General features: G+C 36.1%; 1 protein-coding gene across 2 annotated transcripts; it reads right to left on the bottom strand.

Moving 5' to 3' along the window:
• Positions 1–4,138: 4,138 nt before the first annotated feature.
• On the bottom strand, positions 4,139–26,665 carry LOC139134166 (CDK5 and ABL1 enzyme substrate 1-like). 2 transcript variants are annotated; one of them, XM_070701089.1, is made up of 10 exons: positions 26,313–26,665; positions 23,744–23,980; positions 20,754–20,840; positions 19,340–19,475; positions 18,212–18,401; positions 17,023–17,129; positions 7,781–7,887; positions 7,387–7,523; positions 6,836–6,903; positions 4,139–6,319 (listed from the first exon to the last, which is right to left on the bottom strand). In XM_070701089.1, exons 1-10 carry the CDS (start codon positions 26,636–26,638, stop codon positions 6,179–6,181), a joined length of 1,536 nt encoding a protein of 511 aa, XP_070557190.1. In that variant the 5' UTR covers positions 26,639–26,665; the 3' UTR covers positions 4,139–6,178. The 2 variants fall into 2 exon arrangements, with proteins under 2 accessions (XP_070557190.1, XP_070557191.1); XM_070701090.1 differs by lacking the exon at positions 23,744–23,980.
• Positions 26,666–26,850: the final 185 nt, after the last annotated feature.

The raw sequence follows: 26,850 nt of genomic DNA, 5'->3' as shown, positions 1-26,850 counted from the left end.
TAACCCACTGAGTGGTTTGTAAGGAAGGAATTCAAAAGCCAATTGACTTTGGGCCATAATCCCCTGACATAGCTGACCTATTTTGTCTGTTTTTGAAACGTGCAACGATACTACCTTGGCTAACAAGCTTGGAAAGTTATTTTTGGAGTTCTGACCTACTTTAATTCCCTGTATGCTATTAGGATTGATTTGAATCATGGTTTTACAAGAAATATCTGCAAATCAGGTATTTATTTCATACTTGATTCAAATTTGTCATGGAAATAATGTGTTCAAGGTCAAAAAATGAAAAATTTCAAATGAAAATTTCAAATATCAAAACAACCTGCTTTGAAGAATTCTGTCACATGCATTGTACCCAGCAAACACAGGATGTGAATTAGACGCTCCGAGATCACTGCAAACACTGGAAAACTTTATGATTCTTAGGAATGCGTAAGTAACATATTGTATGTGGGAACTGAAGATTTTATTTGACCGGTTGCTATGCGCCTGTTTTCGAAAGGGAAGATAAATTTTCATTCCAGTCTAGACATGAGTCATAGTACTAACTGTTTAACTTGTTGAAAGTCTAAACTGATTTCAGAACTGAAACCATAGTGTGGTGTATGGTTTGCAAAAATTCAAAATATCTGACGGCTTGAGGATAAGAATCGTCCAAATAATATATATATATCTGATCTTGATAAAATAATATGATAAAGAAATGTAATCCTTTCAATTATTTTTTTAAGTGATCCCGCCCAACACTAAGCTGGCAATGTTATTAGACAATTAAGTATCTACAGTGGGAAGAAGAATGGTTTAAATTTGGCTTATCATGATTTTAATCACTTTTCTTGAACATCAGTCTTTCAAGCCCAGTGCCATTTAAGAATAAGAACAGATAAATGCAAAAAAAATTGCCAGATTTTTTTCTAAATAACCTCCAGTATCAAATGAGAAATTAAATTTCATATAGTGTCAAGGTTTTGACATAATTTTAAACATGCAATGCAAACATATTGCTATTTGCATAAAAATGATACAATATTGGAAATATGGTTCAAATTGTTGTTTTGTTGTAAAGTATTTCAAAAATAGCGTCAATAACACTACCCACATTTTGTTTGATGTGGCAGGCCTGAGTGAGTGTATGTACAATATTTAATCACTTTTATAAGTCTATTTATCTTGTAATCTTCTTCATTTCACATGCACTTGAACACATTTTGATGCACTGTCAATCAAATACCAAGGCAAAGTATGTAATGGTTGACAACTTTTGCAATGGACACACACACGTACAACACCATGCAGCCTGGTACATCAAAATTAGTGATACAATCTACCATACCAAAGTAAAGATGTCATCTTGTAATATTGCATTGCATGAAGTTAATGTAAACAATATTTGGTAATTTATGAAGCAGTAATATTTAAGATGGAGTGTTTGGTTGTGCTTCTGTACAAACCATATCCAACATGTAAAATTCTGACACACAGTCATAGAGATTTTCACCAAGTTTACACTTTTGCTGCTAATTAGCATACTTTTGGTAAATGATAACTTCATTAGCACAAATTCCCATTTACAGATGGATATACATCTACATACCAAATACAAAAGTTAAATGTGAAGCAGTTGTCAAGTTTTCGCGATTGGACCCAGGAATTCAAAAGTGAGATATTACCTTGGACCAAAAACAGCAAAGACTGATCCAAAAATATAATATTGCCAGTTTTGTCAAAATTTGAACAAGATGACTGATATAGATCATCCCAAAGAACCTTCATGTCAAATTTTGAAGCAATCAGACCAGGAATTTCAGAGATTTTTTGATGAAAAAAGGGAAAAATGACCTAGAAATATAAATATACAAAGTTTATCACAATATGAACAAACTCAACTAAGTTTACCCCTTGAAACATGCATACCAAGTTTCAAAGCAATTGGACAAGCGATTTAAGAATGATTTTTGACCAAAAATGGAAAAAATCGCTTAAAAAGTACAAATATAAAAACTTCACCACAATTTGAAGATACTCAACTAAAGTTGGCCTTAGTTACAAGCATAGCTAGTTTCAAAGCAATCAGACAAGCAGTTTCAGAGTTGATGAATATTTGAAAGGATCATCAATATCACCCAAATACAAATAGGAAAATTTCACCACAATTTTAAGAAAGACGATAGAGGTCGACCCTAGAATCATGCATACTGAGTTTTTTAAACAATCTGACAAGCAATTGCCCAAAAATACATATATAAAATTTCATCACAGTTTTAAGGCACTTAACTGAGGTTAACCCTAGAAATATGCATATCAAGTTTCAAAGCAATCAGACTTGCAATTTTAGAGAAGATTTTTTGATCAAAAATGGGGAAAATTACCCCTAAAACACAAATATAAAATTTTACGACAATTTTTACAAATCTAAGTAAAGTCATCTTAAGGAACCTGCATATCAAGTTTCAACCAAATCTGGCCTGTGGTTACGGAACTTTAGCAATTTGCAGGATTTTGCCTTTTTAAAAATCTCATTTCCATATTTTTGATACTAACATGCTCATTTGAACAAATTCACATCTCCCCCTAAAGCCCTGGGTGCACCGTCTTTACACCAAATACCAACCTGTGCTTCTATGTTTGAGTTTTGATGTGGACGGACATACATACTGTACAGACATACAGACCCCACCAATGTACCATAAAAGCTCTCTTGGTATATATACATATTCTAAATGTGAGCTAAAATTTCACACAATTTGATCTAGCCCAAAAGTGGAGTTTAAATTCTTTTGAAATGTTAAAAACTGGTGAACGAAGAAGCCAAGAAATTCAGTGTGATTTTGTAAACATCTTTCTAACCAAAATGCAACTGATTGCCATGCAAAAATTAAACCCTAGCAATAAATCATCTTGGGTTAAAATATTGAATATCGAACTTGATGAATTATTGCAAAAAATGTAGCATGGGTAAAAAGTGCTTTGTAACATGCATTGCCCCTGACGTATTGTTATATTTTTTATGGGGTAAAGGGCTTAAAAATAGACTGTTGAGTGTCAGTAATTGAGACCATAGTCCCGGTTTATCTAACATTGGATATGATGACGAGGGTCATATTGTTTCTCAATTGCCTTCAATATATTCCTGCAGCAGAAAAAACTGTTTTTCTTCTTTGAATGCAAGTGAATTGCCGGTAAAGCTGAGAACACTTAAAGGCAACAATCAAAAGAACAATTTTCTTTCAAGCAACTGTGCAGGATATACTGATTTATGAAAATATAAATTTCTATATGAGATCTAGATTGTGTTATCGCAATCATCATCAATTTTTTTGTGGCATTTAGTTGTCTCAGTAACAAGCTCAACAATAAATTGGCACATTGTCAATCAAAAGGTCCTTGTAAACTTGTTGTGGAATCAGTTTTGTGTCGCATCATGTCAATTTTACAGCAAAAAAAGCCAGCCATGCAGAATATATTATAGTGATACCTGTAATGTTGCAGAATACTGTGCCTTCTAGTGGGTGAGCCAGTGAACTACAATTTGTTAGAAAAACATAACAGATGCTCTGGTCTTGGCAGAAACAAATGATGATCACCCAAACTCAGTGTCTGTTCTACAGCTGACGAGACAGGTAGGCTTCACTTTTTGATGATTTTTACAGACAAATCATGGACATACCTATCCAGATCATATTGGCCATTCTGAACTTTGACCTCATTCTAAAGGTTGACCTTACAGAACATGACAATTTCAATGAGATTTCGCCCCCTTCTACCTTCAAACACTTCTCATCTCTTATGAGTAAGTTTGGAATACCTGAAGATTTCTTTGCATCAGCCCAACACCAACACATGACGTTTGTAAACTTTCTTGATATTGTTGCATCAACATAACTTAGAGGGCGCACTTTGACTGCCTCTTTAGGGATTAAATCACCGTCAGGAATTTTCTTTTCATTATTATTACAACATTTTGGCTGAACATAAATAGTTTTGACATCAGTGAGTGCATATGTATCCTTGATAATGTAAATTACATGAAAAGTTCACGCTGAATTTATGGAGGTATGCAAAACTTTGAACTGCAATCTGCTCATCTGACGCTCTCAGTCAACATTAACTACAAACAGATAACAGTGCACATAAATTTGTCTCATAAAATTTGTTTTATTCCATCCCTCCTGACATGGGAGAAACTATGCGGACAAAAAAATAACCGTATGACCTTTGTACATAGAAAAAAACATGGAGGCAATAAGGAACCTTTAACATTAGGAAAGAAAAAGAGAGATAAAGGAAAATAAATGAATAACATTTTCGTTCTATTAGGAAACGATAGGTTTTTATAAAAACTAACATGATGGCTGAATAGCAAAACACCAAGATACATGATGAATGAACTTGTAAATATATTGAACCCATTTATTATGAGTTATGTATGATACTGCACTGCCTGCAATGCCTTATGGGTAACTTTTGTCCAAAAATGCAAAAGTGTTCTCTGTGCGTCTGCAGTTTCAATTGTACCGATCGGTAGAATTTTGAATCTGCCTTTGTGCAGATTGTTTTCAACCCCTAGAATTCACAGTTACTATCAGAAGTCCAGAGTAAACTAACAAGCTACCATCTCTATGATATGTCTAATGCACAGATAATACTATAAACGGTAATTGAATACATACGAATTCTTGAGATACCTATCAAATGATTGTGTAACTATAAAATGTACAGAAGACTGATGCGTCAGAAAATTTCACATCAAAGTACCAAAAATGATATCAAGTATCTACTATAAAGTTGTGTAATAATGATCAACTATTTTATGTAACCCTCTCAAAAACTAAATAGTGTGTACTCCTACAACCCAAGCATATTTTGGAGTTGGTCTGGCTTTGTCTCGTTTTTGTATCTATGAGTATCTGAATGTGAATGCGCATATATGTACACTAGCATATGTGTAGCATTTGTATATTTGTGTGTCTAAAAGATCTCCATGTGTATATGTGTGCATCTTGTATCTCTATATCAATCAGAGTGTGTGCCTGCATGTGTGTATACCTTCCATGTCGTTTGAAGAACACTAATATAGTATTCAGTGGAAAAATCCAAATCCTGGTAGACAAGAATAAGTAAATTGACAAAGTTGTGCTCTCATGTTCCAAGTATGTACTAATACCTCTTGATTTCAAAAACACCAACTCAAATACTCATGTGATGTCTTTTTTTAAACAGCACACGGATGCGTTACCATGTCAAATCAGCAATCCTCCATATCTGTTCTTGCAAACTAAAAACCCTTTTATTAGAAGTTTTAAACCGCATCTATTATATACAAGTTATACATTTTTTTAAAACTAGAAATTGCACCTTAATTTGACGTTTCATGGTAGTACTTTATTACAATATGTACATTACAGAAGTAATCAGAATCACAGTATGTCACTAGCAACAAACAGATTTGACCAATCACAACCTGTTAAAGACCAACAAAATTAAAACACAAGAAACTCACTTATTTTCGATGGTAATGAACACATAAAAATAAACTTCCGATTGAATCCAACGACCTTATTCTATCTTCCCACAAGATTTTTCTAAAATTTTGAACTTGTATGTCAAAGGAGATAGGATGTCTTACGGTACAGCACAGAATTTATCAAAGCTGAGTTTGATGATCAAATGTTGATAGAGTTCTTGTGATTTGACACTGGAATTTTGATATTAAATAGGTTGTGTATTTGAGGGATGCAATCAGTCATGTAGGAAAGTTAATGATAACGACAGACACCCTTGCAACTTCCCCTCAAAATATTTGGAACAACCCTATTGAATTCTACAGTACAGCTGCACCTATTTTTGAAAAGAGGGAAGTAAGGATTATGGTTGAAAGTGGGGGTGTAGGGGCTATGATTGAAGATATTTTGTTTTGAGGTTAACCCTAAATCTTATCATGTTGAATTAGAAAAGAAATGGTTTTATGTTCCAGCATGTAGACCTCTTAAAATAGGAACATTAATTCTTTTTTCTCTATATGACTGCATCCCTTCAGAATTTTCTTATCACCCCTTTGTTCACAGGATCTTGGAACAACACACAATTGCTTTCAATGGCAGGTTGGGCTATTCCATTGTGAACAAAGGGATGTATTTTTCACACTGTAATGTTGCATGGTGACATACTATTACTGTCAGGTGTGGTGTATGATTCTTTTGTAGTGTGGCAGTACTTCATAGGCTGGCAGATGTAATGTGAATTGAAGTGCAACCAAACATCGGAACTCATAATTGAATAAATCTTTGGTCTTCACTCGGAATGTGTCTTCAATTTCCTGCAATAATATGTACAGAATGATCACTCACCACAATATTCAGGGGAGATGCTCATCTTACATGTCTTGTCAGTTTACTCAAAATACCAAGATTAATTCTATACTTGGCATCTAGGCTATCTTTCCTATCAATTTGCATATCTTCCTCTGTGTGAGATGTTTCCCAGGGAATTTACTGTGGCTTTTGATAATGTATCCACAAGTTTTGTTCCACTACAATCTGTCTCTCTACAGTGTTAAGCTAATCACCACAGCTAAAGACACAGCTTGTATGATTATGTTTGCAAAGATTTCTTTTCAATCTAACGACACAGGGACTATCTTTGACCATAAATAAATGATTTGCAGCATTTAAAATACATCAGTCAAAGGTTTTGTAAGTGTGTATGCCCTTTTCATTGCAATAGAGTTGAAGTGCTCTGTCTACATGAATTGAAATTCTAATCTTAAGTATCTGTATCAGATGAGTAAAATATTCTTACATTATATTGCTGCAGCTGTTTTATCTTTTCTTACCTTGATGAGATGTTGAAGTTCTACACCTTTGATATCTGATAGTTTGGCAGCCAACAATAAACAAGCACCTAGTATCCATGAAGGAAATGAAAAGATTTACTGTACATCATGGTAGACAATAAATCACTATGTGGTATGCCTCTTCATACAAACACAGTCATTGATTGACGGGGAGAAGATTGTTGAAAATTGTACCATCAGTCTAAATTTAGTGTAATGTTAGAAATGATACATTGATAATCTACAAATGAAGAGTCCCCTTCTGGATGCAACGTAGAGGGGACTAATAAATCATAAACCGTCATGAGGAAAGGTTAACTACTGCATTATTCAGGGACACAAACTGTGCAAACAGAGCATATAGTGAATAAAGAACACAACATCTGGATATTTCAAGATAAACCCTTTATAAGCAACTGACAATAATTTTGATATTGATGACGGAATTATCCAAAGACATCCCACACATACTCTTTCCAACACGGTATTTTTACTCACAACTGGCTACGTAATCAAAAAATATTTGGTTTTCATGTAAGGCAAGAGCTTACCAGCACATAGTTTTCTGTTTTCCTTGTTAATCTTTTTCTGAAGCACTAACTTTTCATAGTAGACATACGCCATGGCTAGTGTTGCTGGTTCAAGCGTGTTCTGTACCATTGCAATCTTCTTCAACTCTCTCTTTATGCTGCAGATAGGGTTGTACCAAATAACACACAATAAAATAACATGGCCAGAGAGGGCGCTTTTTACATAACCAGACTCTAGGTTTATACTAGTAATTCATGTCTTAATTTTAAGGCCATTGGCTGTAACTCTTGATGAATTTTTCACTACTTTTGTTCACAATACTTCAATATACAAATTCATTTCTTTTCAAACTGCATTTAAAACATGTTTCTTTTAACTTTTACAATATACTCAACCACTCGGTCTGCAGCTTACCTTCGTAACTTACTCAAAGTGATCTGTACATGGGGAAATTTCTCCCGGAACTTGTCATTCAGTTCTTTTTTCAGTTCAGATGGTTTGGTATAATCAATGACGGAAACCTGTAAGTGTAAAATATGATCAAAGATGCTTGAGGAATAGCAACAACCTACAGATCAATAGAACTTTTATATTGTTGTTTGCGTGTTGGAGTCGATACAACAAAGCAATTAGCCCTGAGGTATTGGCTTAATACTCACAGTAGTGTGAATGTCCTTGCACAGAACAAAACAAACTAGATGCCATTGTAGTATGTTGCATAGCTGTGTTAATTTCCACTACAAAACAAGACTAGTCCTAGGTGAGTATGATATATTTAGAAAGTTTATGGGACATGATTTGTACTATACATGAATTGCTCTAAATGAATAATTTATTGTGTGATGGCAGAATGTAATGCTTCAAAAGGGTGTATCATTGAATTTTATTATAGTTCATGAAAAAAATAAATCTGTGACATCACTTCCATTGACACTGGTGTTTTATAGTTGTTGTATAATCACCGTGTTACCTATAAACTGAAAATGTGAAGAAATCCTTGGCCAGCTCTATCCTTCATTTGTGTAAATTCTTATTTTACTCACGCCCATATCTGTTCTATTGGCAAGCTGATGATATCACACACATGGTAGAATGTCAAGTTGTTTTCTCTCAACTGATTCTAAAATCTTACGTCTGGACTTTTCACTTTTCTAAACTGATCAAAACTGGTTTTTATTACATGTAAGCCCAGTATTGTCATCAGGGTTTGCACTTGACAAGTTGATCAAAAATAGCGTCAATGACACTGTAGCTCCCATCCTGGACTATTTAGTGTTTGTTCTCTGGTCAGATATTTGAACATGTGTGAAAGGGATAAAGTGCATGAAGTGAAAATACTTAAATGTAGTGTACTGGAGACAGTGAAATATGTTTAATGTATTTATTCATAACATAAAATGGAAAAAAATACAGAATTAGAAATATCGAATACTGTGATACAACCATTAACTAAACAAGTCATTGACAATGACAGTCCCCACTTGTAATAGGAGTATTAGTCTTGATGGGGCAGGGAAATGTGGTCATTAAGAAGTATCACTGGAGTGTATATGTTGAGATCTATGGGCAAATAGGTCTATGTCGTTGTTCCCAATTGAAACACATGAGGCATGTCTAAGTTATGGTTCTAAATCGGGAAAAAAGATCAGACCTCTGAGCTATGTAAGCGGTCTGAAATCACCAAAGTGCGCCTGCAAACTGCGCCGGCGCATTTCAAACTGCGCCCCCATTTTGCGCCGGTATATTGCGCCGCCCAAAATGCGCCCTTACTCTGCGCCATTGCGAAGTTTCAATGTCAACCACGGTATTAATAGTCTATTTTGGTTTAGTCAGGCGATTTCAAAGAAATATTCATGTTTTTCGTGGGAAATATGGTGAAATGTGTCACTAAAATGCGGAGGATGGGAGTAATTTTTTCCGACACGTATGTGAAGTATATGTAATAACATCACCCGAGAGGGAAGGTAACTCGGCCAGTCGAGTGTTATTTGCATCGTAAATCGACCTTTGAATCTGTTTGTAATTTCCACCCGAACCTTGTCGGTAAATACTTTCAAAGTTAAAAAAAAGACGCTAAATTTTACTCTCAAACTATTTCGATGGCCAAATATCTCTGCCATTATAAGTTTCGTATGGTAACTCTATACTCAGTATATGGCGAGAGTGTCCTGGCTGTCTCAGTGTCTGAATAGGCAGTGCAGCCATAAACCGGACACTCCATACTCATTCCCTTGTTTGATCGGAACCTCGTGGGCCGTGGACCGTAATTCTTGCTCTAATTCTGCGACCTTTGAATCGTCCAATAATTGCTACTTCCAATTCATGACGACCCGAAATGATAAGGAATGCGACTGATTCTGAGACTCTCGGTTCATAGAAGAGTCAAAGTGCGATCACGTTTGCGACTGAACTTGAGACTCCCATTTCGCTCTGTGATGTACATTTGCGAGTGAATTTGAGACCGGGTCTGAGACTCTCATTTAACGTGCAAACAGCAAATGCGACCGTCCTTACGACTGACTTCCTGACGTAAGGTATGTAAGGGTACCGGAAATCGACAAGTGCGAGGCTAAAGTTAGGAGAGCGAATGTGAGGGCTTGAAGTGTACGTGCTCACATGAAAGTGCGATCGATAGTGAGAATGTGAAGTGAACTCGGACTGTACATAGTTAGTGCTTGTCAGCATTTATTTCATCACTTTGGTCGAATGAAAACTTACGATCAAAGTCATTGCTAAAACAGCGATACAATCTCCATGGAAGTACAGTGCTGTGTATCATGAGCGAACTGCTGAGTGAATTCATCATTGAAGTCCCCGATGGAAATTATTGCAACACTCTTATTTCCAAACACCAAGAAGTTGATATATTCGTCTAAATAAAAATATGAATGAGACATTCATCTTTACATAATGGAGAATAGAATATTATATCAGACTACGAAGAACATTATTTACCAGGTTTTAAAAATCAGCGAGAGACTGATCGGGCTGGGACGCACGATTCACAGACTGATTCGAAGTGGTGGTCAAAGTGAAAGGGAACGCCGTGAACACTCAATCCCGATGGTTATTTATATAGTTATGTCAAAAACGGGAGTCACGACCGTGATTAGATTATTCAGAGTCAATTAACCTTGAAACGGAACAAATGATAGCACACAATTACATACAATCTAGGTCTAGCGTTCTGTGACACTATGGCGGGTTTCCGAGTCCATGTCGCGGTTCGGAAAACGACCTGCTGACAGCTGATGACAAACACGCTCATGCTTTGATCATAGACCCTGAAGCGATGTTTTGATGGATTTCTAGCTTCCTTACCCTACAAACAACTTGAAACTAAAATGAAAAACGGAAAAAGATCCGTGAACGGACGAGAGATTTCCTGTAGAAACTTCAGATATTTACTGAGGCGGATCATCTATTTTTTTACATCCATGGGCGGATCATGGCAGTGAAATTTACCTCAATTGATGGATCAATCGGAGCACCGAGAATATGGCATTTCCCATTTGATTTCCAAAACATCATCGTGGAGTTTCTTACAGAAAGGAAAAAAATTGAAACGCAACTGATATCGTGTCATTTAAATACGGGCTTTTAATTGTTCATTCATTTTAGTTACTATCATCGTGCCGTTTTAGAAGATTTTTGAGGACCTAAACGACATCATGTGTTGGTCCATTGCCATGGAATCCTATGCCAACGAAAGGTGGTGACTTTTTTCAAAGTTGAATAAAATTTCCTTTTTGGTTGTGTTAGTCAATTAATCGAAATATTTTTGTTTCCAATTGATCATAAACCCTCGATTCTCCCGTCTATGATTCGATATTCACGGACTCATTCTTTCTCTTCTTTATCGATCGATGAAAGTAATTTAATCTTCAATACTCTTTGACAGATGTAACATCTTCACCTATATATTGTCATTAGTTTCTAACCAACGTCCAAAAAAATTGGCCCGAGCGTTTGCCAAAGCACATGGGTCTATGATTGCACGGCACGCGTACTCTATGCATTGGGAAGATATTCATGTTGCAGTCTGCCCGAAAACAAAACCCGAGGATGTTTGGGGATAACAAAGGCGATGTCTCAGTTGAATAAAACAAAGCTAAACTTTTCGGACATCATATTTTATCTTGGCGTCGATTCGATGTGCGACCATACACTGATCGCCCATATTCTCCATAAACAGATAAAGCTAGTTATAACAATTCTGCGACAAATCCGTGGTGTTTCTCCCCGTGAATTCGAACGTCCTTGAACCCGTAGCCGCGATCATTGTTTTTTGATGTGTTCCGTGCTTGATGATTGGTAGAATTAATGTATCAAAATTTGAAGACACATGTGACTGAATCCTGTGATTGTTAGACAATTGATGGTGTGTAGGGGCGAGACGGAAAGCAACAATCCAAGGACCAAGCTAGGGAGCATCATGCATTGCATGCTTTCTAACAAAGAGCTGCGTGTTTCCATATCTATATACCATACGAAATCCGGCTTTGACCAATGTTCCTGTCCTGTTTCGGAGGATAACTTTCGAGCTGCGTAACCGATGATGAGGTTCAGATATCCGAATATCTTTCGTGTTCGAAAGGCTTATTGATTTACAGTGAATACAACTTTTGTATAATTAGTTTACGAGTACATAACCCAGCACACGGGGCAAAGCCAAATACTAACCAATAGGCCTACCAGGTTGGAAAATTTCACCGAGTCGCTCTCATCAGAGGTCGAGAAAAAAAATATGTCGGTATCGTTGCTCCGCCATGTTTATGTTGTTTGTGCGACTAGTTTGAAAGTCATAGACTTTCTTAACGGTGAAATTCATATTGCCATTCAATATTTTACACACGAAGTCACCTGTCACCTCCATTCGGAAGCAAAAACGTTTACACAGAATGTTTTTATAGTGATAACTAGCTCCAGGCCGTGACATGTCTCTAGTTACGAAGAAACTTCGTAAATCAAAATCGACATCAACATTGAGCTGTGATCGTGAACCGTTAAATAAATGTCGGCAAAATAAAACATCAAATGGCTAAACTTTTTTGGGAGAGAGAGAGAGAGAGAGAGAGAGAGAGAGAGAGAGAGAGAGAGAGAGGGGGGGTTCTGCAGTCGCGAACTGATCATGGTCTTTAGGATGGATAAATGCAGAGTCGGTTTACACATTTGCGCTGCACAGATATCGAAAATGTACAGATACTTTCCCGAAATTTGACTTATTTTATAACATGAGTAGAACAAAACCAAAAATATTGACGTTACTCTTCGGATGTTTGACTCGCAAGTTTGCTAAAGTTAGATTACATGTATACTTACAGAAAATAGACGCCGTAGTCTTCTGTTCAAAAAATATATGTTCTTCAACACCACGTTTCTTATGATCGGTGATGTCACATTTTATTATTTTTATAAATATAAATTAATGCACCGATTTCAAACCGTAATTATTTTTCTGGTCGAATTGAGAGAGTTTTTAGTAGTTCTGTAGACAAAACGATCGGAAACAGCAGAGTATCTTGGCAATGGCACGACATCTACGCTATCGTTTAGCTGCAATAATTGTACAGTTGCAGCCAGAGCCCCGGGTAAGCCGAATTCGGAACGTAATAACGCCAGTTGCAGCGGCGTCGTGGATTGACTGTACCTTTGTCATTTCTGTTGAAGTACACCTGTTATTGCTACAAGCATTGTGGGCTTCATGAAACGTTGTTTCTCTGTACATGTATACTGGTCTTGCCGTTATATTCAGTGTCGTATAATCTGTTGTTTACATGTCATTACATTGGCCTGTGTACAACCTCCTGTGGACACTAATCGTGGCCGTAATTTACACAGACATAAACATTCGTTCCCGTCCGGGGATGTCAAAGGTGAACGGGATTAACTTGATCCCGGGTATCAAGTCCCTGGCCTTTATGGAGATGCAAAATTCACAAATTTTGTCTGCTGCTGAGGCCAAGCCACGATACCGCCAAGTGAGTGTAATCCGTCCCATACAAACATAACATGGTCTCGTACCTCCGAGACTCCGTGAAAACATGTCATATCATTTTTCTAGCTGCATTTTTAGGGCACGGATATTAATATCCACAGTCTACACTGCTAAAGCGTCCTGCTAGTGCTACGCAAGTGCGACTACTCGATGTTGTGACACTCGAAAGTGTTTGGCGCAGAGTAAGGGCGCAGTTTGGGCGGCGCAATATACCGGCGCAAAATGGGGGCGCAGTTTGAAATGCGCCGGCGCAGATTGCAGGCGCACTTTGGTGATTTCAGACCGCTTACATACCTGGACCTCTAGCAGTATTGGACAGCCAAGAAATACATATGCGCATAATAAATGAGGTACAAGATGTGACATCTTAAGGTCTAATATCCTATCAAAATGGAGGGTATAGAACTTGTGGTTATTGAGATATGCATATATATGTATAATCAAGGTCAAAGGTCATTGAGGTTACATGACATTTTGAAAAAAAATTATATTGCTAATTAATCCCTATATGCCAAAAATCAGACCTCTAGCTCTATGCACTTGCCCAGAATTAGATGTGTGCAAAATTAATGAGGTAAAGCGTGTGTTGTCATAAGGTCTCCCATCCTACTAAATACAAAGGACATAGCACTTGTGATTACTTATTTATTGACATAAACATATATTTTAGGTAAAAGGTCATCAAGGTCGCATGACATTTAGTCAAGAAATTCTCTCCTATAGTTATCCCTTTATACCAAAAATCAGACATCCAGCTCTATTGGCTTGCTCAGAATGAGATATGTGCATAATTAATGAGCTACAATATGTGGCATCATAAGGTGTCCAATCATACCAGATATGAAGGGTGTAGCACTTGTGGTTACTGAGTTATGGACAAATATGTATATTTGAGGGCAAAGGTCACCGAGGTCACATTACATTTTGTCAAAAAAAATTCTCTCCTGTAGTTATCCCTATATATCAAAAATCAGACCTCTGGCTCTATTGGCTTGCTCAAAATTAGATATGCACATAATTAATGAGGTACAATATGTGGCATCATAAGGTGTCCCATCATACCATACATGAAGGTGTAGCACTTGTGGTTACTGAGTTATGGACAAATATGTATATTTGAGGTCAAAGGTCACCGAAGTCATGTCACATTTTGTCAAAAAAATTGTATTGCTAGGTTATCCCTATATACCAAATAAAGTTATCAAAACAAACCACCAATTGTATGAAACATGGGCCTAAAAAATACAGACAGACTGACATTCACAGACTGGCACAGAGTGATGACATTGACCCCAAGTGTGCCTAAGGCCCATGGAGAGTGATAAAGATATAACAAAAAGCTGAATGTAATGATAAAATAGTTAAGTATAGGCCTACAGACACTGAGGGTGAATATGTTACAGCAATTTGATTAGTTTCTTTTCGTTTTCTAATTCTGTGATAATTTTTAAGACAATCAAACTGCAAGGCAGTTTTAATATGTATTGACATACATGTTATCTTTTACAAGCACACAGCAAACTGTTCTTGATTTTTCATTTACAATATTTGACATAGACTGAAATACATAACATGCAACCAATATTTACATTTTGCCCATGCACCAGATACATGGAGAGATTTCAACATGCAATCATTAACTCAGAAACCCTATAGGGAAAAGTAAACATTGTTTTCTTCCAGAACAGCTGGTACATCCACATCTGGAGCAACTTACAAACTTAACCAATTACACAAGGAGGATGACACAAGAGATAAAGTTAAACTGTGGTGAACTTGACTATTCCTTTCAAATCCTTACCTAACTTGATTGACATCTTAAACTAAATACACTGCATGTTTAATGGCACACAAAAATACATCAGGGTGTACCATTTGATAAAAGGGGGTTGTCTGGAAGATTGATGAGGAACATCTTTTTATCCGATACACTGTACATTCTTTTTTCCCACTATCTCACCTTTTCTTTTTGACAAACCTTCTGTGGCTGATTTTTTTATTGACATTTGTTTGGATTTTTTTCAAAATCTGCCAGGACCCCTCCCCCCCCTCCATCACTCTTTAACATTGAAAAAAACTTTGAATATATTTGTTGGAAACCAAACCTGCTGAAATCACCTCAGCTATGTTTTCTCATTATTTTTTACCGCATTTCAACACCAAATACAGTTTACCATTTCAAATGCTTACTGAATCACAACATTATCTTAAACATAGGGCCAATGTCCCTGAAGCTACTATAGACATGGATACAAAATTAAGTATTTCCTGACTGTATGAAATCATCTCACTAAGGTCATCCTAGGGACCTGTTAACAAAATATTAAAGCTGTCTGACCAGCGGTTTTGAAAAAAACAAGCGACCCAATAGTCGACAGAGCTCTGCTGTTTATGTAGAGAGCAACTTTTTGTGACATATGTATTGATGAAGATGGTTGAGATCTTTGATAGCTCATTTTAGGATGGCCTGACCTAAAATGGCAAAATTAGCTGCAAAAATACAAAATTGATGATTTCATCATAATTATGTATAAAAATGTATACCAAATATCAAAGCTATCACATGAGTACCTTTTGAGAAACAAATATTTTGACCAAAAACGGCAAAAATTGACCCAAAATACAAAAATTGAAGATTTCATCAAATTTCACTACTTCACACTTGGAGAACCCCAAGGAACCTGTATACCAAATGTCAAAGGCATCAGACAAGTAGTTTTTGAGAAACAGATTTTTTGACCAAAAATGTCAAAAATTGCACAAAAATACAAAATTGCAGATTTCATCATATATTCTATATATCATATTTAGTTTATCTGTAGGAACCTGTATACCAAATATCAAAGCTGTCAGATGAGTGGTTTTGATGAAATAAATTTTTGACCAAAAATGACAAAAAAATTCCTTAAAAATACAGATTTGCATATTTCATCACAATTTGAACAAATCCAAATTGGGTTATCCCTAGGGACCTGTATACCAAATATCAAAGCTGTCGGACGAGCGGTTTTGATGAAATAAATTTTTGACCAAAAATGACAAAAAAATTCCTTAAAAATACAGATTTGCATATTTCATCACAATTTGAACAAATCCAAGTTGGGTTATCCATAGGGACCTGTATACCAAATATCAAAGCTGTCTGACCAGCGGTTATGAAGAAGGAGATTTTTTACCAAAAACGCCTTTTTTGGCACTAATTTGTATATTTTCAACAATATCAAAAAATCAAAAAAAGCACAATTATTTCAGGTCAGCCAAAAGTACTTACATGCTAATTTTTCATGTAATCTGCTCAGTGGTTATTGAGATTTTCAATTTGACTGTTTTTACATTTTTTCACTTAATTTGCATATTTTTGGCAATGACAACTTCATTTGAACAAAATCTCATCTACAGCCCTCATCCATGTACACACCAAATATCAGGATGAAATGTGCAGCGGTTTTGGAGTTTTTGATGTTGACGGACAGACATACAGACATACAGACATACAGACATACAGACATTTCCCTAGCCTATAAGAATAGCTTCCATTGCCATATATACATATGGCTATGGGAGCTAACAAAGAGAGCTGTATAAACAATCATGGAAAACTGCATGGTAAGATTCTGTCTAAAATTTTGTCTATACTTTAAATCTGTTGTTCACTTACCCTGTAAGAACTGAACGTCAACATTGTTTTATGTTTTCCAGATCTCAGCTCCGGATCATCCAGTTCATTGGGATCATAGTGGTAATGGATGTCACCAAGAGCATTTTCTGAAAGCATATAAAAGTTTTAATTTCATACCCTAAAGTACTTTCTAAATTTGATGTATATTGTCTTATAAAATGCAGCCTTCATAAATTACATTATAAGTACCAGGAAAGAAAAACAATAAACTTCTTGTTCATGAGTATCTTTTACAAAAGATTGATATCTTTGACAGTAAAATGCTGAATTTCTGAAAACAGTGGGACCAAAGATTAGAGCACATCCATGCACCATTTTGGGGTAGGTAAGGAAAGATAATATCCCACTTAACAAGGCTGGTTGTGTCATGATAAGCATGAGTCTCAGTTACTTCTGGAAAGTTTTGAAAGAGTAACACAAAAGACAGTTAGTTGTATCTATATCATGGCTGAACACAGCTATTCTACCACTTTTTGCCTAAAAAAACGTAGAAATCTGGTCTGGCTTTTGTAGAATATACGTTAACTTTTTGAAGTATGCTGAACTGAATTCACTATGATATACTCTTTGTTGGAACGCATACTGTCAAATTATTAATTCTAATTGGCAATTCATATCATTATTAATATCTAAGCATATTAATCTGGATCTGATTTGCCAATAAAACAGATTCTATCATATTAGACATTTTTACTGGGATTCACCTACGAGAACAAGATACCATACACTGAAAGTCATTTAAAAATTCAAATACTTCAAGGAATTTTTCAGCAATTTTTCAAAATTTTTTGAGGTCCAAAATGCCATTTTCCAGACATCATTTCTATTATTTATCATTTTTATATATCATTTCATATATCATTTCTACAATATCACAATCTTGTCATTTATGAAAATTATGAGCGGATTATCTCAATATTCAAGGACTTTCTAAGACTCAGTTTTATTTTCAAAAACTTTTCCAGGACATTCCACGATGATTTAAAATTCCAGGATTTTCTAGGAGTGTATAGACCCTGCACCTATTAGTGATTACAGTGACACCAACTCCATTAAATAATAGATAAATTTTAGGATGCAAATTCCATATAACTTACGTTGATACACACAAAGCTTTCAGATGAAGTATGCATAAAATCATACGATAACACAAACACATTATAATCACCTTTATCATTGTTGTTTCCAACCATGAGTCTTGGATCAAAAGACACAGACCTCAGAGGGTGTTGTTTTTTACTGACTGGAGAATCCGGAGACTGTGGAAGTGATGAGTATCCCATGTGTTCTATGAATGCACGCTGACGTGCCATAGTTTTACTCATCGTTGGCACAAGGAAATGACTGTATGATATTGCCTATGAAAATGAGAAAACATTTCTTTTTCAAAGATTCATTTGACTGACTTTTTTCTCATGCTAATGAGTTTTCAATGACATGTGCTATGGTTCAGTTAACTCTTTATTAGAGAGATGATGCTTGAAAAGACATGGACTCTCAATCATATTTGAGAATGATTTGAAAATGATTGCATCATTGTGGAAAATTATGTGACAATGACAGTCATCTCAGAAAATCAATCAATGACTGCATCAACTTTTAAGATAATGTGATAAGGATTGTATCACATTTGATGATGATTAAATCATACTTGACATTGATTAAACACCAACTGTATCACCAAATTGATAATTTGACAATGGTTGCATCACCTATTATGATGATTTGACAATGAGTTGAAAGTGATCATGTCATCAATGAAAGCCATCCCTATTGTATCATGAAAATGTGCTCTCTATGCCGATATAATGCAGCACTGAAGTAGAGAGTTCTTTGTGATGCAAGAATTCTTCACATGGCATGTAGCCACTGGTGCTGACAGACTGAAACTGCCTTCATTTCTTAAATTGATATCAAGACTTCAATACTGTATGGTTCAGTACAGTGTACATCCATGTGTATGGATAGCTTTAATATAGTCTTCTTTCATTCTTATATCTGCTGATACATGCACGTACACATTACTTCATCTGACTCTGTTTTGTACTTTCATTGCAAATTTTGACAAGCTGAGGAAATCTGAAATCTGTTAATCTTTTAAGTAGACTGTATACATTTGCAAAGTTGAATTGAACAACAGCTCCATCTCTGTGGCCCCTTTACACCTCTTCTCAAACATTAATACATTCTATCAGTTACTGTCAGAGCAGTGATGGACCTCTTTACAGTAAAGTTACAATTATGGATCAGGTGACAATTTCACAAAATTCTCGTTCTTCCCTGTCTGTATACTTACTTTACCAAGACCATCATTGACCTCTGTACCAACATGTGCCAAGAAATCCTCATCAGACAGACTCAGTATCTTGGTTCCAGATATTTTACGGGACCTTGTAGTGCCTGTTGCTTCCACATGGTGTAACGCTTCCACTCTAAATTTGGAAAACAATTGGAGTATAACATTTAATTTACTATCAAATGCATCTATAGTACAGTGTACATCCATGTGTATGGATAGCTTTAGATAGTATTCTTTCATTCTTATATCAGCCAATACATGCATATACACATAATTTCAACTGACTCTGTTTTGTAATGACAAAGTATCAGTTCTCTACTAAATTTTTTATCTATTTCTCCTTCGTGTAAGATAAACCTGACGACAGAGAGGGTATGGTATCTGTATTGTAGAGCTGACACTGAGATCTTAACAGAATGTGAAATCTCCTTGTTCACCAAGAAATTATCTACTCAAAAGATAATAAAGTTGAAATTGGCCTAGTAATTTTCTTGACCTCCTGATGACAGCGATTGCCTTTGATGTACATTACATCTTTGTCAAAAACGCACAGACATTTTGTTCATTATAAAAATGTTACACACTTTGCAAGGAAAACTATATAAATGGCAGTTGTTCTGTGATCATCTAATGTTTGACACAACATATATTAATATTGCATGTTATGTGTTTGTGTATTGTTTAGGTGTTGAAATCAAACAATTATGATTCATTACAAATGTTTATTGTTTAACTCTCAAAACTCATGCACTCTATAATATGACAAAGCTTCAAAACATGGTTTGGATGAGTACAAGGGAGGTAGTACTGGTAGTAAATATTATCTGAACGGTGACTGCTTGCTTCATGGGCTTGTGAAGGCTTACAGCTACCTGGCATCCTGGCTGTGATTTTCCCATGTGAGACAGATGGCGTGTGTGAAATTCTATGAACATGATCATAAGACCACAGCCTGGTGTAATCTTCACAAATGTCCCTGATTTTTCAGAGCATTTTATGCAAATGAGAAGACACATTGGCAGGATGACTGTTAAAGAAATGGCATCATCCACAGACACTGGTGTCATGACTTACTGTGTATAATACACAAATACCACAGACTGATGTAATTGGCACGAATTCTATTAAATATTGGTGAGGCACGATGAATAGTGGTAAAATAAGATGAAATACCACATGACAGGGTTCTTTCATGTCTGGTTGTGACATCATGTCTCATAAATATTTAATATCAACAGAATTCATGCACATTAGACCAGTCTGTGGTATTTCTAGCACAGCTGATTACACTTATACATAGTAGTAAAATACCACAGCTATGCCAGTCTTTGTTACAACCATTCACAAACGTGGCCTGTACACACTCATGAAGCATTACTGGTAATAAAATGGACTGTACATTTATACTTACTTTAAAAGACCTTGCTGACTGTGTTTGCTGTATGGTTGTACAGAGAAAAGAGCAAATGGAGTTTTCCGCTGGGAAACCAAAAGAATCCTGTGGAAATGTGAAATAATATCATTTTGGGTCAGTTGAAAATAAAACCATCAAAACAACTCCATTTGGTGCTACACCAACACAAACTTTACTTTACACATGAATAAATTAAATTGTAGTGGTGAAAAAAATTGAACTTACAAAAATATTGGTATGGTCCATCAAGTACAACAAAGAAGACATAGCAATCTTATTTTATTCTGAGAGGTAAAGGACCATAATAGATTGCCTTTTCTCTGCTGTACTTAATTGTAACCTTATATAACCAACTTAGAGGCTGTAAAATCAAGCTGCCACCTAATTTGGTTCTATACACCAATTTTTTAAAGTACCAGTAACCACACTGGTAATGAGTTGTTTTGATGTGTTTACATGAATAATTCGACATTCACATACAGTATTAGTTAACTTTATAAAACATAACTTTGTTGTAAAATCAAATATTTACATGTAAAATGAAAGCAGATGATGCTATGATATGTTAGCGTACAGTAAGCATAGTAGGTCTGCAAAGTTTGGCAATGGTCATATGAAGAGTATTTACTTGTCTGTGATCATATCAGCACTGGCTATGCCAAGAATACACTATTCTCTCACTTCATACTTTTCAAGGGTGATATTTTAGAGTGGCCAAGGGCATGATCTACGTGAGCTTTCTGGATCTCTACCCACACTTTAGATGCCATCAATTCATCCTTTCTTTAGAACAGGATGTTATGCTTGGGTCAGAATTTCCATTTGGGGCAAGAAGTAAGAATGAGTTTGCAAACAGATAGGAATGACACTGCCATACACAGGTCAGAAAGTATGATTTAAAATGGTTTCTGTGCTTGATCAAACGTATTGCAGACAGGGTCCTCAACTTTTGCACAATGATTTCTGAGAGTTTACAATGTACCAACTTGTGCCTTTTCAGAACTAGGGAACTGTATTTATTTGGTTTACCTGTAATACATGTAAAGTGAGCTAAACTGAACAACATGTGCATGAGTTGAAGATCTCTCAATAGCTGTTTTACTCTAATGCACTACAGTAACACTGGCATGCTGATACATGCAGTGTAGTTTACAATAAAAGCATGCTTACAACAAAAGAACTATTCTCTTTGTCTACACTGTATCATATTTCAGAAAGATTATATCGGTTTAAAATTTCCCTTTTTCACATATAATAAAGACAACTTTGTCCTTGTGTTTTGATTGCGCAAAACTAAGACTGACCAAAACAGAATTTTGAAATTTTACAATCATTGACAAAACTTAAATTATTTCCAAACCACCTTGTTTCTTTAAATTTCATCATCTTGAATTCACGCATTTGTTTTTTGAAAACTCTAAGGATGATTCTATGAAAAATTCAAAGTGTACTCCAATATGTACAATTGTCCTCTGATATTTATTTGAAAGATGTCAACATCTAAGGCTATGGGGTTGTAGCAGATTAGCTTTATATCGATGACAGAGTTAAGTTTTTACTGTGTTTTATGTATGGCAATATTCTAGCCTGATAATATTCAAGCATGATTTTGATCCCAAAACAGTCTTGAGCAGGGCTACAAGGCGTGTTGGTGCCATGTGCATACGAGCATGTGAACATGAATTAAACTCTGCATGAATGACATCGCAATTATTTCCTTGTGCATCAAGTGCCAAAAAGTGCAACATTGATGAGTACATGCTGACTTTGCATAATAAAATATTTTCACGCGGTGTCAAACATTTTTAATTCAAGACAACGATATGGATACGGCCCTAGTGCAATACTTAAGTATCAAAACATTGCCGAATCAAATTGCAGAGGATAAATATCACAGTTGTGGGTGTAAAGTTGCATTGTCTGTATGTAGCAATTTTATTTAAATATATATTTCGATTTCCACTAAATATATTTCGATGCCAACAGTCTATATTTAACCCTGAAACTCTTGACAGATCAAGCAAATTTGAGGAGACGTTTCAGGGTGCAACCCTTGGAAATCTGATTATGAAGAGATGTGTTCAAAACATGTGTTGTCATACAGATTAATACTATTCTAGGGAGTCTATACGAAGGTGTAATTCAACACATTGTGCAAGGGTGTATTCTAACTTAGTTTAGACTGTGTCCATACTCCCTAGCTAGATAACATGAGTGTTGGTGATAAAAATTTGATCTTCATAAATCACAATTCAGTGGGCCACCACAAAATGCGAACTTCTTTTTGAAAACGTAATTCGTTAGTAAGTGCGACATCAAATATTGACTGGCATTGAACTGCCATATTTAAAAGATGTCACAAAACGACAAAGCTACTTTATGGGTTACACTCGGTATATGTAATGTTTCAGTCAATTTCTTGTTTGTTTTGTAAGCTTTTTGTTCTTCCTCTTACAAGACTGTCAATTCTGGACATTGTACAACTACACTACATGTACAACAATGATTGGAAAAATATTAAGAGTTTATTGTTTTCCTAACTAGTTACCTACATACAGTTAAGTACTTCAAGATCTGCTACCTACTAAACTGACAGAGATTCTTGGATGGGTACTAGGGTTATAATTTAGGACTTTTACAGAAATAAGCATTTAAGTGTTATGATTTATGTGTGACTAAAGCACTAGATTACATAACAGGCATAGAAGCTATGTATTTGGTTGAGCAGTCATCTATAATTTAACAAAGGAAATGGCAGATTAAGGTCAAGGTCATACTTGCAGGGGAACTGTCATAGAAAGTGGACTGGCAGGAAAATAGGAATATTTAATTTTAAAAAGAAAAGAAGCAACGAGAAAAACCAAAGATGTCAGAGGAAGGATATTAACATCACTGAAATCAAATTAAAAGGCAGAATATGAGATGAGATGGAGAAAGAAGAAACTAGATTTGTTGTAAGACAATGACAGGACGGCAAGTGAAATTACCGTTTGTTCTTAACTGTACCATCTCTAAAGGATCTGCTTATGGGCACATCGTGTCGTTGGCAGGGTGATGACGCTTGATTAGACTGATCTGTGTAAGAGCTAGACCTTTTTCTCATTGCTTGATACCGGATATTAGCATTGGGTGGGCTTGGACTTTGTGGTTCATTGGATAATTGTTGGAATAATTTCCTTCTGTGACCACTGCTGGTCTGTTCACCAGCATTAAAGGTATTGGCCCTGGTGTACGGTAGAAAGGCATGCTAGTGTCAGCAAAATGTTTTGTAATGTGTTAGTACTTGAACTCATCAAAAATTTAGTAATATCAAACAGTCACATTATTGGTATGTTACTTCGGTATACACACATCTTATTCTATGTCAAACATATTGGATTTGGAGCCATAGACTTGCTACAGCTGTTAGAATAGCTACAGAACTACAGCATACACCACAGATTTGGGGAAAATGCAAGTAAAAACATGAAAGGCTACGCAAAGAACATAACAGTAACTTCTTCCAACTGACAAGAGTGTCTGTCTCATTGAGGATGTGATCATCCTAGACAGGGAAGAATGAAAATGTAAGCGAAAACCAGAGTTGTGTTCTGTTCTTGATATCTAAGAATTAACTGGAGACCAAAGTAATGTATTGTTCTCTGCCCATGCTCTTCCATGTTAAAATTATAGGTTTCCCAAATCCTTAGAAGTATGTTACCATTTTGGTTTTGAATGTAGTGCTACTTGGATTGGTATGTTTTCTACAACTTACAGGAATCTGGTACTGTCATGCAAAACCATAGACTAGCTACACCTGCTCTTTATCTAGCTACACATAGAGGCCTACAGTAGAACTAGAAGTTTGTTTTGATTACAAGTTTTTTTGTATTAAAGATGCACATCTCATTATTTACATGGTGCTGTTCACATATTGTATGGTACAAGTGTAGACGAGACATGAGGAAGTTTTTTAATCTCATGCAGGAAAGTTAGTATTATTGTTTACACACTGATGAAATTACCAATGACGACATACGGTACATGATCATGCAGTAGGACAGCATGACAAATATTTCAGCATGCCTTGTATTGTCCCTGGTGGAGATGAATAATGATATTATCAGCTCTTTGCTTTTTCTGCATTTTGAATTTGATCGCATGGTGTGAAATATGGCTACATTTCTAAAAATAATTTTCTTAAAGAGGACTTGTATGATGACCGTTACATTATTTGAGTTAAGTAATATCCCACAGTTTAGGTTTGGTCGAGGCATACGATTCAGGGTTTTGATTTTCTGTTCATCACTGGAAATTACTCAGATATATCTTTAGGGTGATATCAGTCAGAACACACACTTGCAAGTAGTAATAAAATGTTGTAAACAACTACAATAATTTTCCCTTCAAATTTATGTATTTCTTTTAAATTGAGGTTATTCGGCTGCTTGTTGAAAATGTCTAAGGAGCAGGAAGAATGACTTCCAAAATGTTGCTTGGATATCCCTGATCTTATTGGTAGAAAGTTGTTACTATTGCTACCAATCCTGTTGAAAGCAAGGAGTATACACCAAAGACTTGTAGTGAAAGAGTTTAAAGACTGCTGTTTTGGTCATTTGAATTCATTTATCGATTTGAAAATGTTGGCAAATATTACAAGTCACCATTCAAAAAATAGGTAACCAGAGAAGTCGGCCAGTTGCTAACTCGGTCAGCGCCGGCGTCGACCAACTCAGCCAGTTGGAAAAGTCGGCAAGGAGAAGTCGGCCACTCGCAACTTACGCATTCTCTTCACAGTTGAATACGTAATCGGCACATGCCAGTTTTAACTTCCTACAACCATAGTTTTTGTTATTTTGTCGGTTTAATACTACTACGAACCTTCAGAAAACAACGCAAAGAGGTCCCACGTCCACCCTGCAAAACACGGTCTGCCTCAGTGTTTCTGCAGATTGCGCGCGTGCCGTAAAGTTCAGGCAAACATTATGCCATTTTTTCATTAAAATCCTTTGCTTGACTACTCGTAACTAATTTGTTTCACCATCTCCCATGACTTTTTAACGAACTTCAAGTGTAACCATAAAAAGAAACACTATTATAGATCATATATTCTAATTGGGTGCATACTGTACTGGCCGAGTTCGCCCACTGGCCGACTTCTCCAACTGGTCGAGTTCTCCCACTGGCCGAGCTCGCAACTGGCCGACTTCTCTTGTATTCAAAAAATACATTTATAGATATGCAACGAACGGTTCTTGCACAGTCATGTCCAGTGATTGTCATGGAAGTTCTATGAAATATATCTGAAAGTATGCGATTTATACCAAACGAACCCTGAAATACTGTAACGCCTCAAATTCAACTAGAACTGGTCTATAAACATAAAATGATAGAGAAAGGGCTAGAATATAGGGCAATAGTAAATTTTAAATGACGAACAGATTACCGTTGTGCCCCCCCCCCCCCAGGTAAGTGCCCCCTCCCCTCATTTGCATCTAAAACATGGCGGGTAAATAACAAGGGTCACTGCGACAGACAGCACTCTCCTCGAAATATCCATCGAAATAAAAATTCCACCTGTTTTTACGCGGCGATGCGCTCAGTTTGTTGTCTGGGGATGCCTGGTCAGAGTGCGAGCGAGTTCTTTGCAGTTGTCGTTTCTGTACATGCTGAATTTCAGTCCTCTCGCCTGATTGTTCTGCATCACCACAATCCACAACATCGTCCTCCGTCCCCGCAACATTTGAATCTTCACTCTCCTCCCTGGAAAGTGATGCTTTGTCCTTAATACCCATACTGCCTACTGCGATCGAGCCATCGAGATTAATGTTTGATAAAAAGAGCAAAGCATCTGATCTTCGTTTGGAGTTTTTTGCGTTCCGTCGTCTCCCACTCGTCGCCATCTTATGTCTTAGTCTCGCAAAATCTCGCTGCGAACCTGGAAAACTGACTCGTTCATTTTTGCGATTTAGCTCCATTTTCTTTAGATTTTGTTAATTAGCCTATAATTTTACATAGTTTAATGGTATTTGACATTTATATATCAAATATGAGGTGGTGGAAATAAAATGGGCTGAATCTCGTTTATGTCTTTGTCACATGACTATGTATGTTT

Source organism: Ptychodera flava, chromosome 5 (genome assembly GCF_041260155.1).
Source record: "Ptychodera flava strain L36383 chromosome 5, AS_Pfla_20210202, whole genome shotgun sequence".
NCBI classification, from domain to species: domain Eukaryota; kingdom Metazoa; phylum Hemichordata; class Enteropneusta; family Ptychoderidae; genus Ptychodera; species Ptychodera flava.
Note: the sequence above shows the minus strand (reverse complement) of the source record. Positions and strands in the feature narration are given on the sequence as shown.

Excerpts from the sequence above, each read along its gene's own strand:
- LOC139134166 (XM_070701089.1), bottom strand. The coding sequence starts at position 26,638 with ATGGCGACGAGTGGGAGACGACGGAACGCAAAAAACTCCAAACGAAGA. Across the intron at positions 7,524-7,780 it reads ACTTTGAGTAAGTTACGAAG|CATAAAGAGAGAGTTGAAGA; the intron begins GTAAGCTGCAGA and ends CCCTATCTGCAG. Across the intron at positions 6,904-7,386 it reads AAACAGAAAACTATGTGCTG|GTGCTTGTTTATTGTTGGCT; the intron begins GTAAGCTCTTGC and ends CATGGATACTAG.